The following is a 20825-nucleotide window of genomic DNA, read 5'->3' on the forward strand; positions in this document are numbered from 1 at the left end:
AATCCCACCTGATCCTCTCGGAGTCGGAGGGGTGTGGCATGTGATGCCAAAAATCCCAATTTCCCTGCTCTGAATCCCCTGTAACCCCCCAAATTCCCACTGTAACCCCCCCAAATTTGGGATTTTTTTGGGAATTTCGGGATTTTTTGGAATTTGGGAATTTTTTGGGAATCCCACCTGATCCTCTCGGAGTCGGAGGGGTGCGGCATGTGGTGCCAAAATACCCCAAAAATCCCAATTTCCCTGCTCTGAATCCCCAAAATCCCACCGTAACCCCCCCGAATTTGGGATTTTTTTGGGAATTTCGGGATTTTTCGGGAATTTCGGGATTTTTGGGAATCCCACCTGATCCTATCGGAGTCGGAGGGGTGCGGCATGTGGTGCCAAAATACCCCAAAAATCCCAGTTTCCCTGCTCTGAATCCCCTGTAACCCCCCAAATTCCCACTGTAACCCCCCCAAATTCGGGATTTTTTTGGGAATTTCGGGATTTTTGGGAATTTCGGGAATTTCGTGTCCCCCACCTGATCCTCTCGGAGTCGGAGGGGTGCGGCGTGTGGTGCCAAAAATCCCAATTTCCCTGCTCTGAATCCCCTGTAACCCCCCAAATTCCCACTGTAACCCCCCCGAATTTCGGGATTTTTTGGGAATTTCGGGATTTTTTTTTAAATTTTGGGAATTTCGGGAATCCCACCTGATCCTCTCGGAGTCAGAGGGGTGCGGCGTGTGGTGCCAAAAATCCCAATTTCCCTGCTCTGAATGCCCTGTAACCCCCCAAATTCCCACTGTAACCCCCCCGAATTCGGGATTTTTTGGGAATTTCGGGAATTTCGGGAATTTTGGGAATTTCGGCCATCCCACCTGATCCTCTCGGAGTCGGAGGGGTGCGGCATGTGGTGCCAAAATACCCCAAAAATCCCAATTTCCCTGCTGTGAATCCCCAAAATCCCACCGTAACCCCCCCGAATTTGGGATTTTTTTGGGAATTTCGGGAATTTCGGGAATTTTGGGAATTTTAACAATCCCCACGTGATCCTCTCGGAGTCGGAGGGGTGCGGCATGTGGTGCCAAAATACCCCAAAAATCCCAATTTCCCTGCTCTGAATCCCCAAAATCCCACCGTAACCCCCCCGAATTTCGGGATTTTTTTGGGAATTTCGGGATTTTCCGGAATTTCGGGAATTTCGTGCCCCCCACCTGATCCTCTCGGAGTCCGAGGGGTGCGGCATGTGGTGCCAAAAATCCCAATTTCCCTGCTCTGAATGCCCTGTAACCCCCCATAACCCCATTCAGGACCCCCCGAATTTGGGATTTTTTTGGGAATTTCGGGATTTTTTGGATTTTTTGGAATTTTGGGAACCCCACCTGATCCTCTCGGAGTCGGAGGGGTGCGGCATGTGGTGCCAGGCGGGCTCCTGCAGCGCCTGCTGGTAGAGCTGCTCCTTGGGCAGGGGCAGGGGGCCCAGGGGACAGACCCCCAGCGGCAGCGGGATGCTGACCTCGCCCAGCGACCCCCCCGGGACCCCCGGGACCCCCCCCGGGACCCCCGGGGCGCCCAGCAGCAGCTCTGGGGGGAGAGGGGGATGGGGGTCAGCTTGGGGGGGTTTTGGGGGGGTTTGGGGGGGTTTGGGGGGGATTGGGGGGGATTTTGGGGGAGTTTGGGGGGAGTTTGGGGGGGATTGGGGTCAGCTTGGGGGGTTTGGGGGGGAGTTTGGGGGGGATTGGGGGGGTTTGGGGGGGGATTTGGGGGATTTTTGGGGGGATTTTGGGGCGGGTTTGGGGGAATTTTGGGGGGGTTTGGGGTCAGCTTGGGGGGATTTTGGGGGGTTTGGGGGGATTTGGAGGGGGTTTGGGGGGCTTTGGGGGGAGTTTGGGGGGGTTTGGGGGGGATTGGGGTCAGCTTGGGGGGTTTGGGGGGATTGGGGGGGATTGGGGGGGTTTGAGGGGGGATGGGGTCAGGTTTGGGGGGATTTTGGGGGTTTGGGGGGGATTGGGGGGATTTTGGGGGGGTTTGGGGTCAGCTTGGGGGGTTTGGGGGGGATTGGGGGGGTTTGGGGGGATTTTGGGGGGATTTGGGGAGTTTGGGGGGATTTTGGGGGGGATTTGGGGGATTTTGAGGGGGATTGGGGGTCAGGTTTGGGGGATTTGGGGGAGTTTGGGGGGGTTTGGGGGGATTTTGGGGGGAATTTGGGGGGGATTTAAGGGGATTTTGGGGGGGATTTCAGGGGCTTTGGGGGCATTTGGAGGGATTGGGGATCAGGTTTGGGGAGTTTGGGGGGGTTTGGGAGTTTGGGGGGATTTTGGGGAGTTTGGAGAGGATTTGGGGAGAGTTTGGGGTGTTTAGGAGGGATTTTGGGGGGCTTTGGGGGGATTTGGGGAGGATTTGGGGGGTCAGGGGTCAGCTTGGGGGTGGGGGTTTGGGGGATTATGGGGATTTTGAGGGGGGAGATTTAAAGGGGATTTGGGGGATTTGGGGCCGGTTTGGGGGGCTTTGGGGGGATTTGGGGGGGGATTGAAGGGTTTGGAAGGGATTTTGGGGGGGATTTGGGGAGATTTGGGGAGTTTGGGGGGGTTTGGGGAGATTTGGGGGAATTTGGGGGGATTTTGGGAGGTTTGGGGGGATTTTGGGGGTGGGGTTTGGAGGGTTTTGGGCGGGATTTGGGGATTTTGGGGGGATTTAAGGGGATTTGGGGGGGATTGGGGGTGTTGGCGTGGTTTTGGGGGAATTTTTAGGGGGGATTTGGGGTGTTTAGGAGGGATTTTGGGGGGGGTTTGGAGGGAGTTTTCGGGGGATTCGAGGGGATCTGGGGGTTTTTGGGGGGATTTTGGGGAGATTTTGGGGAGAGTTTGGAGGTTTTAGGGGGCTTTGGGGGGTTTTAGGGGGATTTAAGGGGGGATTTGGGGAACATTTGGGGCTTTCGGGGGCTTAGAGGTTAATTTTGGGGTGAATTTGGGATATTTTGGGTCATTTTGGGGGTCTCACCGCGCTCCCCCAGGTGCAGGGGGGTCGGGGATGATTTTGCGGTGGATTTTGGGGTGAATTTGGGATATTTTGGGGTCTCACCGCGCTCCCCCAGGTGCAGGGGGGGTCAGGGATGATTTTGGGGATGATTTTGGGGTGAATTTGGGATATTTTGGGTCATTTTGGGGGTCTCACCGCGCTCCCCCAGGTGCAGGGGGGGTCAGGGATGATTTTGGGGATGATTTTGGGGTGAATTTGGGATATTTTGGGTCATTTTGGGGGTCTCACCGCGCTCCCCCAGGTGCAGGGGGGGTCAGGGATGATTTTGGGGATGATTTTGGGGTGAATTTGGGATATTTTGGGTCATTTTGGGGGTCTCACCGCGCTCCCCCAGGTGCAGGGGGTCGGGGATGATTTCGGGGTGGATTTTGGGATGAATTTGGGATATTTTGGGTCATTTTGGGGGGTCTCACCGTGCTCCCCCAGGTGCAGGGGGTCGGGGATGATTTTGGGGTGAATTTGGGATATTTTGGGTCATTTTGGGGGGTCTCACCGCGCTCCCCCAGGTGCAGGGGGTCGGGGATGATTTTGGGGTGAATTTGGGATATTTTGGGGTCTCACCGCGCTCCCCCAGGTGCAGGGGGTCGGGGATGATTTCGGGGTGGATTTTGGGGTGAATTTGGGATATTTTGGGGGTCTCACCGCGCTCCCCCAGGTGCAGGGGGTCGGGGATGATTTCGGGGTGGATTTTGGGGTGAATTTGGGATATTTTGGGGTCTCACCGCGCTCCCCCAGGTGCAGGGGGTCGGGGATGATTTCGGGGATGATTTTGGGGTGAATTTGGGATATTTTGGGTCATTTTGGGGGGTCTCACCGCGCTCCCCCAGGTGCAGGGGGGGTCCCGGCTCCTCCAGCCCCGCCCCCAGCGCCGCCCGCTCCGCCATCGACTTGAGGCTGCTCAGCGGCTCCGGCGCCTGAAATTCCCAAAAATTCCCAAATTCCCCAATTTCCACCCGAAACTCACCTTCCTCCCAGAATTCCCTTTCTTTTTACCCCAAAATTCCCATTTTTTACCCCAAAAATTCCCATTTTTTACCCCAAAAATTCCCATTTTTTACCCCAAAAATTCCCATTTTTTACCCCAAAAATTCCCATTTTTTTACCCCAAAAATTCCCATTTTTTACGCCAAAATTCCTAATTCTTTTCCCAAAACTCCAAGATTTTTTCCCCCAAATTTCCCAGATTTTTTCCCTAAATTCCTGAATTTTCTCCCCAAATCCCCTTTTTTCTAAAATCCTTGACTTTTCCCCCAAAATTCGCATTTTTCCCCTCGAAATTCCTAAATATTCCCAAAATTCCCAACTTTTCCACCCAAAACTCACCTTCCTCCCAAAACTCCGATTTTTTACCCCAAAATTCCCAATTTTTCCCAAAAATTCCCAGATTTTTCCCCAAAATCCCTGAATTTTTCTCCCCAAATTCCGTTTTTTTTAAATTCTTGACTTTTCCCCCAAAATTCCCAGATTTTTCCCCAAATTCCCAATTTTTCCTCCCAAATTCCTGTTTTTCTACAATTCTTGACTTTTCCCCTGAAATTCCTATTCTTCCCCTCAAAATTCCAATTTTCCCCATCAAAATGCCCAATTTTTTCCCCAAAAGACCTGAATTTCCCCCAAATTCCCGTTTTTCCTCCAAAATTCCCAAATTTTCCCCCAAAATTCCCAAATATTCCCCAAATTCCCGACTTTTCCACCCAAAACCCATCTTCCTCCCAAAATTCCCATTTTTTTACCCTAAAATTCCCAAGTTTTTGCCCCAAATTTCCCATTTTTTAGGCTAAAATTCCCAATTTTTTCCCCCAAAATCCCGTTTTTCCCCAAATCCCTGTTTTCCCCTCATTTCCCCAAATCCCGTTTTTCCCAAAATCCCCATTTTTCGTCCCGTTTTTCCCAATCTCTGTTTTCATTCCCGATTTTCCCCAAATCCCCGTTTTTCCCAAAATCCCATTTTTTCCCCAAATCCCATTTTTCCCCCCCGTTTTTCCCAAAATCCCCATTTTTCCCCAAATCCCTGGTTTTCAGTTTTTTCACAAAATCCCGTTTTATTCCCGATTTTCCCAAATCCCCGTTTTTCCCAAAATCCCCATTTTTCCGCCTCGTTTCCCATTTCTCCCCCAATTCCCATTTTCTCCTCATTTCCCCAAATCTCGTTTTTCCCAAAATCCCCGTTTTTTCCCCGTTTTTCCCGAAATGCCCGTTTTTTCCCGAAACCGCCGTTTCCTGCCCCGTTTCCCTGTTTTCCCCCGTTTCCCGTTTTTTCTGAAACCCCCGTTTTTACCCGTTTTTCCCCCGTTTTTTCCCGTTTTTCTTTTCCCGTTTTTCCCAAAATCCCCGTTTTTCCCCGTTTTTTCCCGAAATCCCATTTTTTCGCCCCGTTTCCCCGTTTTTCCCCATTTTTTCCCCGTTTTTTCTCCGTTTTTCCCGTTTTTCCGCCCCGTTTCCCCGTTTTTCCCGAAATCCCGTTTTTCCGCCCCGTTCCTCACCTTACCGTTTCCCGCCCCGTTTTTCCCATTTTTTCGCCCCGTTTTTCCCCGTTTCTTCTCCCCATTTCCCCGTTTTTTTCCCGTTTTTTCCCCGTTTCCCCGTTTTTCCCCGTTTCTCCCCGTTTTTCCCATTTTTTCGCCCCGTTTTTCCCGTTTTTCCCGAAATCCCCGTTTTCCGCCCCGTTCCTCACCTTGCCATTTCCCGCCCCGTTTTTTTTCCCATTTTTTCTCCCCGTTTCCCCCGTTTTTCCCGAAATCCCGTTTTTCGCCCCGTTTTCCCCGTTTTTCCCCGTTTTTTCTCCCCGTTTCTCCCCGTTTTCCCGTTTTTTCCCCGTTTTCTCCCCGTTTTTCCCGAAATCCCCGTTTTTCGCCCCGTTCCTCACCTTGCCGTTTCCCGCCCCGTTTTCCCCGTTTTTTCCCCGTTTTTCCCTGTTTTTTCCCCGTTTTTCCCCGTTTTCCCCGTTTTTTCCCGTTTTTTCCCCGTTTTTTCCCCGTTTTTCCCCGTTTTTTCTCCCCGTTTTCCCCGTTTTTCCCGAAATCCCCGTTTTCCGCCCCGTTCCTCACCTTGCCGTTTCCCGCCCCGTTTTCCCCGTTTTTTCCCCGTTTTTTCCCGTTTTTTCCCCGTTTTTTCGCCCCGTTTTCCCCGTTTTTCCCCGTTTTCCCCGTTTTTCCCCGTTTTTTCCCGTTTTTTCCCCGTTTTTTCGCCCCGTTTTTTCGCCCCGTTTTCCCCGTTTTTCCCCGTTTTTCCCCGTTTTCCCCGTTTTTCCCGAAATCCCCGTTTTTCGCCCCGTTCCTCACCTTGCCGTTTCCCGCCCCGTTTTTCTCCCTGTTTTTCCCCGTTTTTCTCCCCGTTTTTCCCGAAATCCCCGTTTTCCGCCCCGTTCCTCACCTTGCCGTTTCCCGCCCCGTTTTTCCCCGTTTTTTCGCCCCGTTTTCCCATTTTTCCCATTTTTTCGCCCCGTTTTTCCCGAAATCCCCGTTTCCCGCCCCATTTTTTCCCCGTTTTTCCCCCGTTTTTCCCGTTTTCCCGTTTTTTCTCCCTGTTTCTCCCCGTTTTTCCCAAAATCCCCGTTTTCCGCCCCGTTCCTCACCTTGCCGTTTCCCGCCCCGTTTTTCTCCCTGTTTTTCCCCGTTTTTTCCCCGTTTCTCCCCGTTTTTTCCCCGTTTTTCCCCGTTTTCCCGTTTTTCCCCGTTTCTCCCATTTTTTCGCCCCGTTTTTCCCGTTTTTCCCGAAATCCCCGTTTTTCGCCCCGTTCCTCACCTTGCCGTTTCCCGCCCCGTTTCTCCCCGTTTCCCGCCCCGTTTTTCCCCGTTTTTTCCCCATTTTCCCCGTTTTTTCGTCCCGTTTTTTCCCCGTTTCTCCCCGTTTTTCCCGAAATCCCCGTTTTCCGCCCCGTTCCTCACCTTGCCGTTTCCCGCCCCGTTTTTCCCCGTTTTTTCCCCGTTTCTCCCCGTTTTTCCCAAAATCCCGTTTTTTCGCCCCGTTCCTCACCTTGCCGTTTCCCGCCCCGTTTTTCCCCATTTTTTCCCCGTTTTCCCCGTTTTTCCCCGTTTTTCCCCGTTTTCCCCCGTTTTTTTTCCCCGTTTTTCCCCGTTTTTTCCCGTTTTTTCGCCCCGTTTCCCCCGTTTTTCCCAAAATCCCCGTTTTTCGCCCCGTTCCTCACCTTGCCGTTTCCCGCCCCGTTTTTCCCCGTTTTTTCCCCGTTTCCCGCCCCGGTTTTCCCCGTTTTTCCCCGTTTTTCCCCGTTTTTTCCCCGTTTCCCGCCCCGGTTTTCCCCGTTTTTCCCCGTTTTTCCCCGTTTTTTCCCCGTTTCCCCCGTTTTTCCCAAAATCCCCGTTTTTCGCCCCGTTTCTCACCTTGCCGTCGGGCCCGAAGGGGGCGGGGCCGTTGGGGAGGGGCGGGGCGGGGGCGGGGCCGCCCTTGGGCTCGAAGGGGGGGGAGGGGCAGGGGGCGGGGCTGGGGGCGGGGCCGAGCAGCGCCGCCCCTCCCCCCCCGCCCGCCGCGCCCCCAACCGGGTCCTTCCTGTGAAATTGGGGCAAAAAACGGGGATTTTGGGAAAAATTTAACACAACGGGAGATTTGGGGGAAAAACGGGGATTTTGGGAAAAATTTAACACAACGGGAGATTTGGGGCGGAAAACGGGGATTTTGGGAAAAATTTAACACAACGGGAGATCCGGGGCGAAAAACGGGGATTTTGGGAAAAGATCAACTAGGAGATTCGGGGGAAAAACGGGGATTTTGGGAAAAATTTAACACAACGGGAGATTTGGGGCGAAAAACCGCGATTTTGGGAAAAAATCGAACGGGAGATTCGGGGGAAAAACGGGGATTTTGGGAAAAATACACACACCACGAGATCGGGGCGAAAAACCGCGATTTTGGGAAAAATTTAACACAACGGGAGATTTGGGGCGAAAAACGGGGATTTTGGGAAAAAATCCAACGGGAGATTCGGGGGAAAAACGGGGATTTTGGGAAAAATACACACACCGCGAGATCGGGGCGAAAAACCGGGATTTTGGGAAAAATACACACACCGGGAGATTTGGGGGGAAAACCCGCAATTTTGGGAAAAAATCAACTAGGAGATTCGGGGGAAAAACGGGGATTTTGGGAAAAATCCACACACCGGGAGATTTGGGGCGAAAAACGGGGATTTTGGGAAAAATCGACACACTGGGAGATTTGGGGGAAAAACGGGGATTTTGGGAAAAATCGACACACTGGGAGATTTGGGGGAAAACCGTGATTTTGGGAAAAAATCAACTAGGAGATTCGGGGGAAAAACGGGGATTTTGGGAAAAATACACACACCGCGAGATCGGGGCGAAAAATGGGGATTTTGGGAAAAAATCAACTAGGAGATTCGGGGGAAAAACGGGATTTTGGGAAAAAATCAAACGGGAGATTCGGGGGAAAAACGGGGATTTTGGGAAAAAATCAACTAGGAGATTCGGGGGAAAAATGGGGATTTTGGGAAAAATACACACACTGCAAGATCGGGGCGAAAAACGGGGATTTTGGGAAAAAATACACACACCGGGAGATTTGGGGGAAAAATGGGGATTTTGGGAAAAATACACACACCGCAAGATTTGGGGGAAAAACGGGGATTTTGGGAAAAATCGACACACTGCAAGATCGGGGGGAAAAAATGGGATTTTGGGAAAAAATCGACACACCGGGAGATTTGGGGCGAAAAAACGCGATTTTGGGAAAAAATCGACCGGGACATTCGGGGTTAAAAATGGGGATTTTGGGAAAAAATCAACCGAGGGGGTTTGGGGTTAAAAATGGGGATTTTGGGAAAAAATCAACCGAGGGGGTTTGGGGTTAAAAATGGGGATTTTGGGAAAAAATCAACCGAGGGGGTTTGGGGTTAAAATCGGGGATTTTGGGGGAAATCAACGGGGGTTGGTGGGGTTACTTTGGGATATTTTAGGGATATTTTGGGATAATTTTGGGATAATTTTGGGATATTTTAGGGATATTTTAGGGATATTTTGGGACAATTTTGGGATAATTTTGGGATATTTTGGGATACTTTAGGGATATTTTGGGATAATTTGGGGATATTTTAGGTTATTTTTATGATATTTTGGGATATTTTGGGGTAATTTTGGGATATTTTGGGACACTCACGTGGCCGCGCCGGGGGTCCCGTGCCCCAGGGGGGGCTGGGGTTACTTTGGGGTAATTCAGGATATTTTTGGGATATTTTGGGATACATTAGGGATATTTAGGGATACTTTAGGGATATTTTGGGATAATTTGGGGATATTTTTGGGATATTTTTATGATATTTTGGGATAATTTTGGGATATTTTAGGTTATTTTTATGATATTTTGGGATAATTTTGGGATAATTTAGGATAATTTTGGGACACTCACGTGGCCGCGCCGGGGGTCCCGTGCCCCGGGGGGGGCTGGGGTTACTTTGGGATAATTCAGGATATTTTTGGGATATTTTGGGATACTTTAGGGATATTTTGGGATAATTTAGGATAATTTTGGGACACTCACGTGGCCGCGCCGGGGGTCCCGTGCCCCAGGGGGGTTTGGGGTTACTTTGGGATAATTCAGGATATTTTTGGGATATTTTGGGATACATTAGGGATATTTAGGGATAATTTTGGGGTAATTTAGGATAATTTTGGGACACTCACGTGGCCGCGCCGGGGGTCCCGTGCCCCGGGGGGGGCTGGGGTTACTTTGGGATAATTCAGGATATTTTTGGGATACTTTAGGAATACTTTGGGATACTTTAGGGATATTTTGGGATAATTTAGGATAATTTTGGGACACTCACGTGGCCGCGCCGGGGGTCCCGTGCCCCGGGGGGATTTGGGGTTACTTTGGGGTAATTCAGGATATTTTTGGGATATTTTGGGATACTTTAGGAATATTTTGGGATATTTTAGGGATATTCTGGGATAATTTGGGGATATTTTAGGATATTTTTATGATATTTTGGGATAATTTTGGGATAATTTAGGATAATTTTGGGACACTCACGTGGCCGCGCCGGGGGTCCCGTGCCCCGGGGGCTGCCCCAGGGGGGGCTGGGGTTACTTTGGGGTAATTCAGGATATTTTTGGGATACATTAGGAATATTTTGGGATACTTTAGGGATATTTTGGGATAATTTTGGAATATTTTGGGACACTCACGTGGCCGTGCCGGGGGTCCCGTGCCCCGGGGGCTGCCCCAGGGGGGGCTGGGGTTACTTTGGGGTAATTCAGGATATTTTTGGGATACTTTAGGAATATTTTGGGATACTTTGGGATATTTTGGGATAATTTAGGATAATTTTGGGACACTCACGTGGCCGTGCCGGGGGTCCCGTGCCCCGGGGGCTGCCCCAGGGGGGGCTGGGCGCCGCCCCCCCCCAGCCCCGGATCCGCGGAGTTGTCGGCGACCACGGAGCTGTAACCTGGGGGGGTTCCAAAAGAGCCCAAAAATCACCCAAAGAAACCCAAAAAAATCCCCCCAAAGTTGCACCGAGTAACCCCCGAAACAATGAAAAATAAATAGAGCTAAAAAAATCACCAAAAAGAGACCAATTAACCCCAAAAACAATGAAATAACCCGAATAAACCAGCCAAAAAGCGAAAAACCAACCCAAAAAGCAGCAAAATAACCCAAAAACCCCAAAATGACCCCAAAAAATCTCCCAAAAATCCTCAAAATAACCCAAAAAAGCTCAAAATAACCCAAAAACCCCAGAACAACCCCAAAAATCTCCCAAAAATCCTCAAAATAACCCAAAAAAGCTCAAAATAACCCAAGAATAACCCCAAAAAACCCCAAAATAAAAACCCCAGTGCCCCTTGAACCCCTCCCAGTTTATCCCAGTCCCTCCCAGTCCCTCCCAGTTCCCTCCCAGTTTGTCCCAGTCTATCCCAGTCCCTCCCAGTCCCCGTTTCACCCCTCCCAGTCCCTCCCAGTTTATCCCAGTCCCCGTTTCATCCCCCCCAGTCGCTCCCAGTGTGTCCCAGTCCCTCCCAGTCCCTCCCAGTTTATCCCAGTCCCCGTTTAACCCCTCCCAGTCCCTCCCAGTTTATCCCAGTCCCCATTTAGCCCTCCCAGTCCCTCCCAGTCCCCGTTTCACCCCTCCCAGTCCCCATTTAACCCCTCCCAGTCCCTCCCAGTTTATCCCAGTCCCTCCCAGTTTATCCCAGTCCCCATTTAACCCCTCCCAGTCACTCCCAGTCCCCATTTCACCCCTCCCAGTCCCCATTTAACCCCTCCCAGTCCCTCCCAGTCCCCGTTTCACCCCTCCCAGTCCCTCCCAGTCCCTCCCAGTCCCCATTTCACCCCTCCCAGTCCCCGTTTAACCCCTCCCAGTCCCTCCCAGTCCCCGTTTCACCCCTCCCAGTCCCTCCCAGTCCCCATTTAACCCCTCCCACTCCCTCCCAGTCCCCATTTAACCCCTCCCAGTCGCTCCCAGTGGCTCCCAGTGGCTCCCAGTCCGCCCCGCTCACTCACTGGTGCCTGCCCCGTTCTGCTTGCCGCCCTGCTGGGCGCTGGGGGGGCGGGGCTGGGGGGCGCTGGGGGGCGGGGCCGGGGGCGGGGCCAGGGCCTGGGCGTAGGGCGTGGGGGTGGAGCCTGCCGGCCCGGCCACGCCCCTTTCCGCGCCGGCCACGCCCCTTTCCGCGGCGGCCACGCCCCTTTCCGCGGCGGCCACGCCCCTTTCCCCGCTGGCCACGCCCCCCTTGGCCGGCCCCGCCCCCGAGGGGGCGGAGCCTCCGCCCGAGGGGGCGGGGCCGGGGAAGGGGGCGGGGCCAGCCGGGGAGGGGGCGTGGCCATGAGGGAGGGGCTTGGCGCCGTTCTTGGCGGGAGACTGCGGGAGGAGAGGGGTTAATTAGCGTGACGAACCGGCTTAATTAACGGGAATGGGAGGGGGTTAATGGGGGGGGTGACGGGTTAATTAATGGGGTCGGTAATTGGGGGGTTAATGGGGGGTAATTAATGGGGGGTAATTAATGGGGGGGTTAATGGGGGGGGTGAGGGGTTCGTTAATGGGGTCGGTAATTGGGGGGGTGGGGGGTTAATGGGGGGTAATTAATGGGGGGTAATTAATGGGGGGATTGAGGGGTTAATTAATGGGGTCGGTAATTGGGGGGTGGGGGGTTAATGGGGGGTAATTAATGGGGGGGTTAATGGGGGGGTGAGGGGTTCATTAATGGGGTCGGTAATTCGGGGGGTGGGGGGTTAATTGGGGGTAATTAATGGGGGGTAATTAATGGGGGGGTTAATGGGGGGGGTGAGGGGTTAATTAATGGGGTCGGTAATTGGGGGGTGGGGGGTTAATGGGGGGTAATTAATGGGGGGTAATTAATGGGGGGGTTAATGGGGGGGGTGAGGGGACACCCCTAAATTTGGGGGGGGTCCCCATTAAAAATGGAAGAATCCATTGTGAAAATGGAGGGGGGTGACACCCCTAAATTTGGGGGGGTCCCCATTAAAAATGGAAGAATCCATTGTGAAAATTAAAGGGGGTGACACCGTTTCAAATGGAAGAATCCATTGTGGATAAATGGGGGGACACCCCTAAATTTGGGGGGGTCCCCCATTAAAAATGGAAGAATCCATTGTGAAAATGGGGGGGGTGACACCCCTAAATTTGGGGGGGGGTCCCATTAAAAATGGAAGAATCCATAGTGAAAACAGAGGGGGGAACACCCCTAAATTTGGGAGGGTCCCCATTAAAAATGGAAGAATCCATTGTGAAAACGGAGGGGGGGACACCCCTAAATTTGGGGGGGGGTCCCATTAAAAAAGGAAGATTCCATTGGGAACACGGAGGGGGGGACACCCCTAAATTTGGGGGGGGTCCCATTAAAAATGGAAGAATCCATTGTGAAAATGGGGGGGTGACACCGTTTAAAATGGAAGAATCCATTGTGAAAATGGGGGGGAGAACACCCCTAAATTTGGGGGGGGGTCCCCATTAAAAACGGAAGAATCCATTGTGAAAATGGGGGGGGGGACACCCCTAAATTTGGGGGGGTCCCCCATTAAAAATGGAAGAATCCATTGTGAAAATGGGGGGGTTACACAATTTAAAATGGAAGAATCCATTGTGGATAAATGGGGGAACACCCCTAAATTTGGGGGGGGTCCCCATTAAAAAGGAAGAATCCATTGTGAAAATGGGGGGGGTGACACCGTTTAAAATGGAAGAATCCATTGTGAAAATGGAGGGGGGGACACCCCTAAATTTGGGGGGGTCCCCCATTAAAAATGGAAGAATCCATTGTGAAAACGGAGGGGGGGACACCCCTAAATTTGGGGGGGGTCCCCATTAAAAATGGAAGAATCCATTGTGAAAACGGAGGGGGGGACACCCCTAAATTTGGGGGGGTCCCCCATTAAAAATGGAAGAATCCATTGTGAAAACGGAGGGGGGGACACCCCTAAATTTGGGGGGGGTCCCCATTAAAAATGGAAGAATCCATTGTGAAAACGGAGGGGGGGACACCCCTAAATTTGGGGGGGTCCCCCATTAAAAATGGAAGAATCCATTGTGAAAATGGGGGGGTGACACCCCTAAATTTGGGGGGGTCCCCCATTAAAAATGGAAGAATCCATTGTGAAAATGGGGGGGTGACACCGTTTAAAATGGAAGAATCCATTGTGGATAAATGGGGGGACACCCCTAAATCTGGGGGGGGGGTCCCCATTAAAAATGGAAGAATCCATTGTGAAAATGGGGGGGTGACACAATTTAAAATGGAAGAATCCATTGTGAAAACGGAGGGGGGGACACCCCTAAATTTGGGGGGGTCCCCCATTAAAAATGGAAGAATCCATTGTGAAAACGGAGGGGGGGAAACAATTTAAAACGGAAGAATCCATTGTGAAAACGGAGGGGGGGACACCCCTAAATTTGGGGGGGGGTCCCCATTAAAAATGGAAGAATCCATTGTGAAAATGGGGGGGTGACACCGTTTAAAATGGAAGAATCCATTGTGGATAAATGGGGGGACACCCCTAAATTTGGGGGGGGGTCCCATTAAAAAAGGAAGAATCCATTGTGAAAATGGGGGGGGACACAATTTAAAATGGAAGAATCCATTGTGAAGAAATGGGGGGACACCCCTAAATTTGGGGGGGTCCCATTAAAAATGGAAGAATCCATTGTGAAAATGGGGGGGTGACACCCCTAAATTTGGGGGGGGGTCCCATTAAAAATGGAAGAATCCATTGTGAAAATGGGGGGGTGACACAATTTAAAATGGAAGAATCCATTGTGAATAAATGGGGGGACACCCCTAAATTTGGGGGGGGTCCCCATTAAAAATGGAAGAATCCATTGTGAAAATGGGGGGGTGACACAATTTAAAATGGAAGAATCCATTGTGAATAAATGGGGGGACACCCCTAAATTTGGGGGGGGGTCCCCATTAAAAATGGAAGAATCCATTGTGAACACGGAGGGGGGGACACCCCTAAATTTGGGGGGGGGTCCCATTAAAAATGGAAGAATCCATTGTTAAAATGGGGGGGTGACACAATTTAAAATGGAAGAATCCATTGTGAATAAATGGGGGGACACCCCTAAATTTGGGGGGGGTCCCATTAAAAAAGGAAGAATCCATTGTGAAAATGGGGGGGGACACAATTTAAAATGGAAGAATCCATTGTGAATAAATGGGGGGACACCCCTAAATTTGGGGGGTCCCCCATTAAAAATGGAAGAATCCATTGTGAAAATGGGGGGGTGACACCGTTTAAAATGGAAGAATCCATTGTGGACAAATGGGGGGACACCCCTAAATTTGGGGGGGGTCCCCATTAAAAATGGAAGAATCCATTGTGAAAATGGAGGGGTGACACCCCTAAATTTGGGGGGGGTCTCATTAAAAATGGAAGAATCCATTGTGAAAATGGGGGGGGTGACACCGTCTAAAACGGAAGAATCCATTGTGAAAATGGGGGGGTGACACCCCTAAATTTGGGGGGGGGTCCCCCATTAAAAATGGAAGAATCCATTGTGAAAACGGAGGGGGTGACACCCCTAAATTTGGGGGGGTCCCCATTAAAATTGGAAGAATCCATTGTGAAAATGGGGGGGGGGACACCCCTAAATTAAAGGGAGGGAGTTTTAAGGGGGGGGTCCCCATTAGAATGGAAGAATCCATTGTGAAAATGGAGGGGGGGACACCCCTAAATTAAAGGGGGGGGTCCCCATTAAAAATGGAAGAATCCATTGTGAAAATGGGGGGGTGACACCGTTTAAAATGGAAGAATCCATTGTGGATAAATGGGGGGACACCCCTAAATTTGGGGGGGGGGTCCCAATTAAAAGGGAGGGGGGGGATAAGGAGGGGTGGGGGAGACCCCCGGAATTTTGGGGACCCCTCCCCGTTTCGGGGTCCCCCTCACCTGTCCCACCTCGCTGTCGGTGGAGCGGCCGCGCTTTTTGTCGTCCTCCGAATTCTCCTGGGGGGAAAAAGGGGGTCAGGGGGACCCCAAAATTCGGGGGGGACCCCAAAATTGGGAGGGGAACCCCAAAATTGGGGGGGGTCCCAAAATTCAAAGGGTGGGGGGGGGGTTGGGGTTTTTTTGGGGGTTTTTGCAGATTTTTTTTAGATTTTTTGAGAGATTTTTGGTGGTTTTTATTGGTTTTTTGGCGTTTTTTTGGGGTTTTTTAAAGTGGTTTTTGAGGCTTTTTTTTTTGTGTTTTTTTTGGTGTTTTTTAGGGTTTTTATGAGCTTTTTTTGGGTTTTTTTGATGATTTTTGGGGTTTTTTTTGGTGTTTTTTTAGGGTTTTTATGAGCTTTTTTTGGGGTTTTTTTGGTGATTTTTGGGGTTTTTTTTGGTGTTTTTTTACGGTTTTTATGAGCTTTTTTTGGTGATTTTTGGGTTTTTTTTTGTGTTTTTTTAGGGTTTTTATGAGCTTTTTTTGGGGTTTTTTGGTGATTCTTGAATTCCTTTTTGGGAGGGTTGGGCTTTTTTTAGTGGTTTTTGGGTTTTTTTGGTGATTTTTGGGGTTTTTTTGCTGTTTTTTAGGGTTTTTATGAGCTTTTTTTGGGTTTTTTTGGGGGGGGTTTTGGGCTTTTTTTAGTGGTTTTTGGTTTTTTTTTTCCGGGTTTTGGGGGTTTTTTTTGTTTGTTTATTTAGGGTTTTTTTGAGCTTTTTGGGGCTTTTTTTAGTGATTTTGGGGGTTTTGTGGTCGTTTTTTGGGCTTTTTTTAGTGGTTTTTGGGGGGTTTTTTGGGGGGGTTTTTTTGGGCTTTTTTGGTGATTTTGGGGGGGATTTTTTTGAGCATGTTGGAGTTTTTTTAGTTAGTTTTGGGTTTTTTTTTTTGGACTTTTTTGGGGGATTTTTGGTGGTTTTTGAGCTTTTTTAGGGCTTTTTTTGGTGGCTTTTTTTTGTGGCTCTTTTGGGGCTTTTTTTGGTGTTTTTTTTGGGGTTTTTTTGAGCTTTTTTTAATGCTTTTTTTAGGGGTCTTTTCAATGCCTTTTTTGGTGGTTTTTTGGTCATTTTGTCCTGGAGGCGGGGGATGTTTTTGGGGTATTTCTGGATATTTTTGGGATATTTTGGGATATTTTGGATAATTTTGGGATATTTTTGGATATTTTGGGATATTTCTGGATAATTTTGGGATATTTTGGGGGTCACTCACAGCATTTGCAGCCGGGCTGGGCGGGATCGGGGAGCTGGACGTGGTGGATGTTTTTGGGATATTTTGGGATATTTTGGGGATAATTTTTGGATAATTTTTGGATATTTTGGGGGTCACTCACAGCATTTGCAGCCGGGCTGGGCGGGATCGGGGAGCTGGACGTGGTGGATGTTTTTGGGATATTTTAGGGATATTTCTGGATAATTTTTGGATATTTTGGGATATTTTTGGGATAATTTTTGGATATTTTGGGGGTCACTCACAGCGTTGGCAGCCGGGCTGGGCGGGATCGGGGAGCTGGACGTGGTGGATGTTTTTGGGATATTTTTGGGATATTTTAGGATATTTTTTTGATATTTTTGGGATATTTTGGGGGTCACTCACAGCATTTGCAGCCGGGCTGGGCGGGATCGGGGAGCTGGACGTGATGGATGTTTTTGGAATATTTTAGGGGTATTTCTGGATAATTTTTGGATATTTTGGGATATTTTTGGGATAATTTTGGGATATTTTGGGGGTCACTCACAGCGTTGGCAGCCGGGCTGGGCGGGATCGGGGAGCTGGACGTGGTGGATGTTTTTGGGATATTTTAGGGATATTTTTGGATATTTTGGGATAATTTTTGGATAATTTTTGGATATTTTGGGGGTCACTCACAGCGTTGGCAGCCAGGCTGGGCGGGATCGGGGAGCTGGACGTGGTGGATATTTTTGGGATATTTTGGGATATTTTGGGGATAATTTTTGGATATTTTGGGGGTCACTCACAGTGTTGGCAGCCGGGCTGGGCGGGATCGGGGAGCTGGACGTGGTGGATGTTTTTGGGATATTTCTGGATAATTTTTGGATATTTCTGGATATTTTTGGGATATTTTTGGGATATTTTGGGGCTCACTCACAGCGTTGGCAGCCGGGCTGGGCGGGATCGGGGAGCTGGACGTGGTGGATGTTTTTGGGATATTTCTGGATAATTTTTGGATATTTCTGGATAATTTTGGGATATTTTGGGGGTCACTCACAGCGTTGGCAGCCGGGCTGGGCGGGATCGGGGAGCTGGACGTGGTGGATGTTTTTGGGATATTTTGGGGATATTTTTGGGATAATTTTTGGATATTTTGGGGGTCACTCACAGCATTTGCAGCCGGGCTGGGCGGGATCGGGGAGCTGGACGTGGTGGATGTTTTTGGGATATTTTAGGGATATTTCTGGATAATTTTTGGATATTTTGGGATATTTTTGGGATAATTTTTGGATATTTTGGGGGTCACTCACAGCGTTGGCAGCCGGGCTGGGCGGGATCGGGGAGCTGGACGTGGTGGATGTTTTTGGGATATTTTTGGGATATTTTAGGATATTTTTTTGATATTTTTGGGATATTTTGGGGGTCACTCACAGCATTTGCAGCCGGGCTGGGCGGGATCGGGGAGCTGGACGTGATGGATGTTTTTGGAATATTTTAGGGGTATTTCTGGATAATTTTTGGATATTTTGGGATATTTTTGGGATAATTTTGGGATATTTTGGGGGTCACTCACAGCGTTGGCAGCCGGGCTGGGCGGGATCGGGGAGCTGGACGTGGTGGATGTTTTTGGGATATTTTAGGGATATTTTTGGATATTTTGGGATAATTTTTGGATAATTTTTGGATATTTTGGGGGTCACTCACAGCGTTGGCAGCCAGGCTGGGCGGGATCGGGGAGCTGGACGTGGTGGATATTTTTGGGATATTTTGGGATATTTTGGGGATAATTTTTGGATATTTTGGGGGTCACTCACAGTGTTGGCAGCCGGGCTGGGCGGGATCGGGGAGCTGGACGTGGTGGATGTTTTTGGGATATTTCTGGATAATTTTTGGATATTTCTGGATATTTTTGGGATATTTTTGGGATATTTTGGGGCTCACTCACAGCGTTGGCAGCCGGGCTGGGCGGGATCGGGGAGCTGGACGTGGTGGATGTTTTTGGGATATTTCTGGATAATTTTTGGATATTTCTGGATAATTTTGGGATATTTTGGGGGTCACTCACAGCGTTGGCAGCCGGGCTGGGCGGGATCGGGGAGCTGGACGTGGTGGATGTTTTTGGGATATTTTGGGGATATTTTTGGGATAATTTTTGGATATTTTGGGGGTCACTCACAGCATTTGCAGCCGGGCTGGGCGGGATCGGGGAGCTGGATGTGGTGGATGTTTTTGGGATATTTTGGGATATTTTGGGATATTTTTTGGATAATTTTGGGATATTTTGGGGGTCACTCACAGCATTGGCAGCCGGGCTGGGCGGGATCGGGGAGCTGGACGTGGTGGATGTTTTTGGGATATTTTGGGATATTTCTGGATAATTTTTGGATATTTTGGGATATTTCTGGATAATTTTTGGATATTTTGGGGGTCACTCACAGCATTGGCAGCCGGGCTGGGCGGGATCGGGGAGCTGGACGTGGTGGATGTTTCTGGGATATTTTGGGATATTTTGGGGATATTTTTGGGATATTTTGGGGGTCACTCACAGCATTTGCAGCCGGGCTGGGCGGGATCGGGGAGCTGGACGTGGTGGAGGTCGGGGTGCTGCTGCTCTGGTTGAAAATCTCGTCCTCCATCTGGGAGTGGCTGGGGGGGGACGTGGCCACCAGAGCCTGCGCTGGGGGGGCACGGGGGGGTCACCCTGAGCATCCCCCACCCCAAAAAACCCCCCAGAACCCCCCGACTTCCTCCCCAAAAAAATCCCCGTCCCAAACCCCCTTCTGCTCCCCAAAAACCCCACCCCTGGCCCAAAAAATCCTAAAAAAAATCCGTTTTTCCTTCGGAAAATCCCATTCTTCCTCCGATCCCCCATTTCCCAGCCCCTTTATTCCCATTTTTCCGGTTGGTTCCCCATTTTCCCTCCCATTTACTCCATTTTTCCTGCCCGTTTTTCCCCATTTCCTCTATTTTTTCCCCGTTTTCCTGGTTTTTCCACATTTCCCTCCATTTTCCACCCATTTTTTCCCATTCCCCCCATTTTTCCCCCTTTCATTCCCATTTTCCCCCTTTTATTCCCATTTTTCCCCCTTTTATTCCCCTTTTCCCCCATTTTTCCAATTTCCCCCGTTTCTCCCCCTCTTATACCCCTATTTCCTCCTTTCATTCCCATTTTCCCCAAATTTTTTCCCATTTTGCCCCCTTTTATTCCCATTTTCCCCCCATTTTTTCCCATTTAGCCCCTATTTTCTCCCCCCCCATTTTTTCCAATTTCCCCCGTTTTTCCCCCTTTTTATTCCCATTTTCCCCTTTTATTCCCCTTTTATCCCCATTTTTCCCCCATTTACCCCGTTTTTTCCCTTCCATTCCTGTTTTTCCCGTTTTCCCCCCTTTTTCCTCCATTTTGCCCCTTTTATTCCCATTTCCCCCCCATTTTTTCCCATTTTCCCCCCATATTTTCCCCTTTTTCACCCTTCCATTCCCATTTTTTCCCGTTTTCCCTCCGTTTTTCCCCCTTTCATTCCAATTTCCCCCCTTTTATCCCTGTTTTCCCCCATTTTCCCCCTTTTATTCCCATATTTCCCCCGTTTTTTCCCGTTTTCCCCCCGTTTTCTCCCCATTCCCCCCCCAATTTTTCCAATTTCCCCGTTTTTCTCCCTTTCATTCCCATTTTCCCCCCACTTTTTCCAATTTCACCCCGTTTTTTCCCATTTCCCCCCCGTTTTTTCCCATTTTTTCCCCTTTCCCCCCCTGTTTTTCCCCCTTTCCCCCCCGTTTTTTCCCATTTTCCCCCCATTTTTTCCCATTTTCCCCCCATTTTCCCCCTGTTTTTTCCCATTTTTTCCCCTTTCCCCCCTGTTTTTTTCCATTTTTTCCCATTTCCCCCCTGTTTTTTCCCCTTTCCCCCTGTTTTTTTCCAATTTTTTCCCCTTTCCCCCCCGTTTTTTCCCATTTTTTCCCCTTTCCGCCCCGTTTTTTCCCATTTTTTCCCATTTTCCCCCCATTTTTTCCCATTTTCCCCCCCGTTTTTTCCCATTTTTTCCCATTTTCCCCCCGTTTTTTCCCATTTTTTCCCCTTTCCCCCCATTTTTTCTCATTTTTTCCCATTTCCCCCCCATTTTTTCCCATTTTTTCCCATTTCCCCCCCATTTTTTCCCCTTTCCCCCCGTTTTTTCCCATTTTTTCCCCTTTCCCCCCGTTTTTCCCCCTTTCCCCCCCGTTTTTT

At 49.9% G+C, this 20825-nt stretch overlaps 1 protein-coding gene across 2 annotated transcripts in view; it reads right to left on the reverse strand.

Annotated features, from left to right (window-relative positions):
* The window catches only part of CNOT3 (CCR4-NOT transcription complex subunit 3), a 45281-nt gene that overhangs the window by 7609 nt on the left and 16847 nt on the right, over positions 1-20825 (reverse strand). For both annotated transcript variants that reach the window (XM_085565804.1, XM_085565805.1), the window contains exons 9-15: positions 19150-19280; positions 15400-15456; positions 11497-11851; positions 10333-10441; positions 7362-7527; positions 3836-3935; positions 1365-1566 (exon numbers count right to left, since the gene is read on the reverse strand). In XM_085565804.1, coding sequence (XP_085421930.1) covers positions 1365-1566; positions 3836-3935; positions 7362-7527; positions 10333-10441; positions 11497-11851; positions 15400-15456; positions 19150-19280 — 1120 coding nt within the window. The remainder of the gene's footprint in view (positions 1-1364; positions 1567-3835; positions 3936-7361; positions 7528-10332; positions 10442-11496; positions 11852-15399; positions 15457-19149; positions 19281-20825) is intronic.

The sequence above is a fragment of the Lonchura striata genome, chromosome 37, assembly GCF_050655825.1.
Source record: "Lonchura striata isolate lonStrDom1 chromosome 37, ASM5065582v1, whole genome shotgun sequence".
In the NCBI taxonomy this organism is placed as follows: Eukaryota; Metazoa; Chordata; class Aves; order Passeriformes; family Estrildidae; genus Lonchura; species Lonchura striata.